At 38.5% G+C, this 7,605-nt stretch overlaps 1 protein-coding gene across 2 annotated transcripts; it reads left to right on the forward strand.

Annotated features, from left to right (window-relative positions):
- Positions 1-120: 120 nt before the first annotated feature.
- Positions 121-7,390, forward strand: LOC136539100 (uncharacterized). 2 transcript variants are annotated; one of them, XM_066531037.1, is made up of 12 exons: positions 121-485; positions 1,115-1,163; positions 1,320-1,368; positions 2,386-2,456; positions 3,743-3,810; positions 3,908-4,006; positions 4,532-4,589; positions 4,889-5,025; positions 5,108-5,164; positions 6,194-6,291; positions 6,519-6,709; positions 6,801-7,390. In XM_066531037.1, exons 1-12 carry the CDS (start codon positions 471-473, stop codon positions 6,869-6,871), a joined length of 963 nt encoding a protein of 320 aa, XP_066387134.1. In that variant the 5' UTR covers positions 121-470; the 3' UTR covers positions 6,872-7,390. The 2 variants fall into 2 exon arrangements, with proteins under 2 accessions (XP_066387134.1, XP_066387135.1); XM_066531038.1 differs by having other exon boundaries at positions 3,743-3,801.
- Positions 7,391-7,605: the final 215 nt, after the last annotated feature.

Consider the following 7,605-nt stretch of genomic DNA (forward strand, 5'->3'; position numbering starts at 1 on the left):
TATTTATAAATTTAGTTAAAGTTAGAAAAGTTTGATCACACTTATTTCATAACGTCATCCGAGACGGGGGAGTACTCCTGTAGACTTGTGAAATGGAAACCAAACAAAACTACCCACACCCGCAGTTGAAAATTACACGCAAATGCCACCCCTCTGCCCCTATCGGCTATCGCGCTCGCGCCGCACGCTCTCGTTCCTGCAAAACCCTAGGGAACCGCCGGCGGAGCCGGCTCGTCGGACCGGAACGGCGAATCGGGTCGCATCAAAACCGCCTAGTCACCCCTCCTCCCCCACCGGAAGTCGCTGCGCATCCGTCGCAGGTCGCCGGGGCCGTGGACGCCGGGCCGCCGTCGCAGGGCAGCAGCCGAAGGGAAGACGCTGTCTCCTAGCCGCTGTCGCAGGGAGATACCGTCTCGGGGCCCCTACTGCAGGGGCAACTTGTCGCCCAGCCGCGGGCGCTCAGATTCATCATGGCCCCCACGGAGGTGAGGTCGACCACCTAAATTTGAACGGCCCAGATTTTTTTTAATGAAATCGCATTATCTTTGCCGTGAGTTCGTCAGATAGATACTGTAGTTTTCGTGATGAGTTGAGCAAGAACAGTCTGTACCTACATTCATTGTGAACCATACGATGGTTGTATTTTAGTTTTGCATTTTCTTTTCGACCACTCAGGCTCTATATTGGACTTTTAGGATGCCTTTTTACCATAGAAAAACCATGAGTCTGACTATAGTGCGGTCTGCCTTATTGTGAGCTACAGTGCCGGACTCAATTTTGCTGATTTGCCAATATCAGCAACAGCCTGCAGTTCCTGGTGTTTAACTAACACCTATTGCTATGGAAATCAATTTGTGCTTTGAAGTGCAACTAAATTGATTTTATTAGTTCTTGTACAGTCAGTACAGAAATGTATGTGTACTTCATGCACAGATATGAATGTATATCAGTGTTAAATTATTTATTTTTCATTCCTCTGTTAGAACTCAATTGATGTGGCAATCTGAGGATTGTTTGTATGTTGTCATTTACCTGTCTGTTTCTTTGTAGTACTCTTTCAATATGTTCTGTGAGATTTTAAGAGGTTTTCCGCCTATCCTTCTATTTACCGCAGACTTATGCAAGGGATGACGATGCAAAACTTGAGGCCACACGCGCAAGGCGTAAGAACTTTTTTTTTCCTGTCCCAACGAACGTTATTTTGTGTCGTGATGAAGGGGACTTTCTACCCCTCACATGCTTAATAATTCTATAGGAATGCCATAAATCATGCAAGAGGTGCTGCCTTAACTCATTTTTTTTATCATTTTGTTTTGCAGTGTCAAACATCCTCAAAAGGCATGAAGATCTGAAAGAGCGCCTTTCACGGTACTCCTTTAACTTTGCAAAAGCTTCCCATGGATGCAGACCAGCTCACTGTTTAAGATAATTATTGTTTAGGTACTTTGGCATGTAACAATTTACGATAGTGGGATTCTTGTTACTCTTCAAATTGAGAACTAATTTGCAAACTGTGAGCTACTTGTTAAGCTCTTCTGTTCCCATTTCATCTATGCTTTGTTCCTTCACTGTTAACAGCCAATGCAAACCTGAATCCAACTGTATTTTTCTATATCTGTTCCTAACTGTGTACCTCTTGCGATGGTGCTCAATTGAAACAGGAAAAGTAATAAAAAATGAATTATAGTGGTTGGTAGAACCATCTGTATTAAATTTATGTAAATGGATTTGGCATCTTTCTTCGGATTATAGGGTTGTCTTCTGTACTGAAGTGTGTTATTGGCTCATTTCAAGAAGTTCGTGATCCAAAATCTTCGTATAAAAAAGAACACTACTGTAGTTATGTTATATAAATAAGCCTGGTTTGATTTATAATGCTGCTATGCTAATGCTATTGTTTGTTGGTAATTGTTTTTCCTTGGTTAATGCTTCTAACATTATTGGCATTTAGCCCAAGGAATGTGATTTTCTGCAGAAAGCTCCCACTACTTCCTGTTTGATATTTGAACATGTCACGTGGCAGGTGTTTTGAGAAAAAGTTTCGGTTGAGCTATATTTCTTTAATCCATATAGATTCTTTGCTTCTACTACTAGAATAGAGTCTAAATTCTTTGTCCTGTCAGACGAGTACTAGTGTGCGCTACTCTTAACTCAAAACGCATACCCTCTAAACTCTGACGTTTGGAGGATATTTATATTAATGTACATCTAGCAATATTCTGGACAATCTTCTGAAAGTTGGCTGTGGGTAGTTTTTACTGGATATATTTTTTCCTTCATCTTGTTTCCTTTGCTGCTTGTTTTTATACTCACTGCTCATTCTCTGAGCAATTTCATGCTTTGTAAAACTACTATTCTACTTCATAAGTTTTTTTTTTACTTTAGGGATTCTGATAAGCTGATTTTTGAGCGCCTACAGAAAGAATTTGAGGCTGCACGTGCTGCTCAAACCGAAGGTATACATTGGAATGGATCTTTGTTACCTAGTTATATAAGTAAGCTTGTCAATTCATATATGTTATTATTTATATATATGCACAGAGATATGGATGTAGGGCATGGGTGAACTAGTAATAATACTCTTCCGCATATTTAATGGTCTCCTCGAACTTATGGCAAGACCAAGCTATTAACTATGCTTCGTATTGTTTCCAAAACAAATTGGTTAATTTAGTTCTGAGAGTAAGTGTTAAATAGATGAATTACCTGCTAACCTACACAAATCCTGGACAGTTTGGGGAAAGACATCTGTCAATCGTGTGTTGAATATCTGTTTAGTTATAACCACCGGCATGCGTTTCAAGTTTGAACTCTCATGTGCTGACACTGCAATTGAATCTTAAGTCTTTTCTTGTTTGGCTAATTAAGTTCTGACAGTACATCCCTTTGGTGCTGATCAGTTTTTAACTTTTATCAGTCAACAGGACAGACTGTTAGATTTTTTTTTTTACTGTGCACTACATATGATATCATTTTGAATGTTTCTGGGTTTGGGAGGCACGTTGCCACTGTTCTGAATTAACTATTTGAGAGTTGTTTACTACAACTGAAGTGGTGCAGGCTGTTGGATGAACAGAATCATCTTTCTGTTATAAATGGAAAGCATGATCTGTTGAACAAACTGTGTCAATGTACTCCAATTGATAACTTTCTTTAGATGGTTTGGATCCTTCAGTTAGCCAGATTTGATCTGTAGATCACAGGTACAGACTACAGAGATCAAGAACTATAACATAAATTCTCTATGTAGGAATACAAAATTGTGTTTTCCATCCATTCATAAAGCTAAAAGGTATTTGAAGTAGTGCCTGAATATAACATTGCAAGCAAGTGTTACAACTCTTCAAGTTAATTCTGAACATAATTTTGTTGGTTAGGTGTAGCTGTGTTTCTGGGTGTAGGGAAGTGTTAGCAACACATTATGGTGGACAGGGCCAGGGTATATTTGTCATGTTTGTCGCAGGTTTCAGTTTAGTCTGAGCTCTGGTGGAATGACCTCTACACAGGTTCAATGTATCAAAAGATATTACTACCAAAAGGTAGCTCAGTAGGAGAAGTCGATAATATATGTCGTTTGTTTCTTGAAGTTTCTTGTAATCTCTGAAGAGGTGGAATAATCTTGTACTTGGTTTTGACTATATGTAGCATTTAACGTTCTAATGCCAGCATCACAAAATTGTTGTGCTGTGAATCATATTGTTCTCTTGGAGAATTGTCGACACATTCTTTTGGCATTCTGTAGAGATTTCAATAGATGATGATGAGTGGAATGATGGTTTACTGGCAACCATCCGTGAGAAGGTATTTAATGTGTGTTCAGCACCCTTAATTTTCTTGTTACATGAGACAGACTATTTGTTCTGTGATTTATGAGTTTTTGTTAAGTTTGCTCTGTTTCGTAGACCAGGTCCATATGGAGGCTGATAGGAAGACCATGGCCAATCAAGTAAATGTTCCAGCAGATCTTCCATTTCAATCAAGGACTACATATAGGATTAGAAATAAGGTAGCATTTGCTCCCCAGATCATTGCCTTTTCTAATATAGTTTTGTATCTGGTTAGCATGTATGCTGAGGTTGGTGCTGCTTTGGTAGGATTTTTTTTCTCCTTGTTGATTTGCCTGGTTAACCTTTATTTCCTCTTGCACTAATTGTTCCTTTTGACTTTGGTGTTGACTGATATGTGGATTAGTTGGGATTGGGTTGAAGTGGCATATCATATGATTCCTTGTCATCACAATATAGTATATATACTAACCAGTAACCAGTGCTTGTGTTGGCTGGTGTGGAAAGTGGTGATTCATGAGCTGAAATTTTGTTTTTGTATCTAGAACTTGTGGAACTTTCAGCTTCCTTACTCCACCTCAAATATGGTTATGATGCCCTTATGAATTATCATAAATGCATTGTTTTGGGGCACCATCATGCTATTATTGTTTTCCAGAATGAGTCTTGTCATTGGTAAAGACTATCCATGCTAGATTTAGTTTTTCTTAATCTGTCAAATAAAGTAAATATCTTCTCTTTAATAGGTTATCTATTGCTTGGATGGAGCGAGGATTGGCATACAGTATGAGACATTCTTTGCTGGTGATTACCTATAACTTTTTTTTTATTGCATTTTCACACAAATATTTGGTTTTTCTCCTATTCAAAACTTTATTCCTGTTGTACATAGCAGTTTGGAAACCCCATACAAATAGTTTACTATAAACAATAACATAATCTTTTGCACTATGCAGACCTATAGTATTGTGAATAATAATTGATAATACAAGCTAAGTGCGGTAGTTTAGCTTTAAAAGGATGAAAAGACATGATATGATACGCCCAAATCTCTAAACACGTGATTTTCTGTAGTATATAAACACAGTCATTCTATTTTGCAGGAGAGCCTTGTGAAATTTTTCATTGTGTTTTGGAAAGCAAGTCATTCCTGGAAAAGATGATTGTGGTTGAACACACCTTACCTTTCTTTCTGCCCATACGTGAATTAGAAAGTGATCTCTTGTCATCTAATTCCATTGTAAGTTTTCGCACAGCTCTGCTATTACCATATGAATTAAATACAAAGTTCCATATGCTAACATAGTTGTTTTTCCTTGTAGAAATTCATTGATCATCTTGAAGAAATTTTACAGGCTTATATTGACAGGAGAGAGCAGGTCAGTATCAGCTAGTAGGAGTCACTACACAACTTATCTGTGTTTTTTATAATTCAAATTACCTTATCTTCTATTATGTAATGCTAGAAATTAGTTTAACATAATTATTGTTCACCTCTGCTACAGCACTTGACTTGCAGTTATCTTGTTTTTAAACATTGGTCTAGTTTAGGTGAGACATAATGAATCTGATCTGATGGTCTCCATGTTGCTCAACTGAGTTTGAAGATTTAATATGTTTCTGTATATTCCTCCAATTTATCATTTAGAAGATGGTCAATAGTGGCTTTTACTAATTATATAGTCAAACATAGCCATGATGTTTCATATTGTTATTTTCAGAAGTTAGGTTTGTAACAAGTGAAAAGGTTTATAATCACGAAACCAAACCATCAAAGATGTCATCACAGATGATCAATTAACTTTTTGTTGCAAAGATCTCTAGTTAGGTGTATTCATCCCAATCTAAAATGCTTGAGACAACTCTAGTTCTAGCACTTCTTGTTCATTTGTCTTTGCCTAAGTTGAACCCTCTAGTCTAATGTCTTGCTGCAAACTCTCAGTCAGCCAGAGCAGCGCATGGCAGGAGCTGTGCACATTGCAGTTATCATTTTCAGAAAAGGAGTTACAATATGATATCTCTTTTCTCCATAGTTGGGAGCATTTTATGTATATTAGGACTTTTTTTTTCTTTTTTGCTGTTTCTGTTTTGCATATATGTGCATTTAGTAACTTTATGACATGTCTTAAATTTTGCTCATATATGACCTCATCTAGAAACTGACCAATCTGTGCTACTGGTTGACTTTGGTTCTGCTCCAGTCTGATATTGAAACCCTGAGTATTAGAAAATAATTGATATGAGAATATGCGCCATGACATTGCCTTGTAGCTTCTACCATTTGGCCAATCAACTGTTGAGGCATTTATAGCTGTAAAGATTGTAGCTAGCGTCAAGTGTGGAAGCTGGAGACAGATGGGCCATACAGCCTTTGACAGTAGATTGCTAATTTCTATTTCATGTTCAAGGTTCGTCTTATCAAGGAGCTCTACGGGAACCAAATTGGCGAGCTGTTCCATAGTCTTCCTTACAATATGATAGAGTTTGTATTGGAGGATTTTGAGTGGTAAGGATAATATTTAATTACTGCTAATGCTAGGATCTGCATCAATAAGTTCTGTTATGTTGCTTGTACACTCACTCGTCGAATATGTACACCTAGTGCAGCCATTTATTTATTTTTTGTTATCTTGCAGCATGCATGTTTATTGCATACTGATTATAAGTTGCTATATGCGTAAGTGGCATGTTGCACATTTTGTAGAGATTGATCTGTTTGCCACTTATAAGCAGCAAGGTTACGATCAGTATCCGATATTCGGATCTACTGCAGACCCTGCCGAGTCAAGCAAGGGTCTTGGCTTGGCCACTTCGCTCGGCCAAGAGAATATCCACAAGAAGCAGCAGTGCTCAAGCCACTCAACCGGTACCTTTTCACCTTTCATACGCCGAGGAAGCACTCAAGACCTTGTGTCTACCAGAAGGTTGCTTCCTGCCACCTTGCCTTACAGCATACATAGCTTTGTGCTGAACTCTGTTCTGATCTATTTGCCCCCTCCCTATTCTGTGTTTCAGCATACGCAGACATTGTGCTGGAGCTACCCCATGCTCTGAAGAGGATTTTCTCCTCTCGAGACAGTGACTGAATCGTGACCTCAAGGTCTGTGTTAGATTCACATCTCAATCGCGGGACAGGTGTTTGAAGATATATTGTTCAGAATCATGTGGTAGTATAGCCTGCAGTTGTGGACTACAATTCCTGTGAGAGCAAGGCATGCACATTTGCTCCGTTGACCGCTCGAAATATTCCAGCTACAATACTGTTAAAAAAAATTCAAAATCCTAGGAAGGCCTTAGGGTCGAGGCATAATCGTGCCAACTGCTGGCCTTGTCCTTGATGCGTGCTCTTTTTTTTATCTCTTTGTGAGAGGATGATGCGGTCAATCATAGCTGTCCCAGGCAGACGAGGCTGTCCTGTTTGAAGATGATGATTCAAAAATCGAGTAATGCAAGATGGACATGCAGGGATGCAAAGTATTTTTAGAATTTAGAAGAAAAAATACGTTTTGTAAATATTTTGGTTTTGGAGCACAAATGAAGTGTTTGGATGTAATAAAATTTATGGTTTTAAAAATTATAGTATCACTAAAACTGTGGTCTTTTGGAGTTGCTCAACTCTAGACTTCTTCTTTTTTTCTAAACTATGGTTTTGCACATCTATAAATACCAAAACTGTAGTTTCTTAATACCACCTATAATACTATAGTGTGCAAACAGGGACGAAATCAGAACTCCGTATGCATCCATCCACCTCTCCCCTCCCTAAGGATTCCAGTCCGATGCGTAAAAGTGGCTGTGGTTGTGCTACCCTCCTAGTTCT

Source organism: Miscanthus floridulus, chromosome 2 (assembly GCF_019320115.1).
Source record: "Miscanthus floridulus cultivar M001 chromosome 2, ASM1932011v1, whole genome shotgun sequence".
Taxonomy (NCBI): domain Eukaryota; kingdom Viridiplantae; phylum Streptophyta; class Magnoliopsida; order Poales; family Poaceae; genus Miscanthus; species Miscanthus floridulus.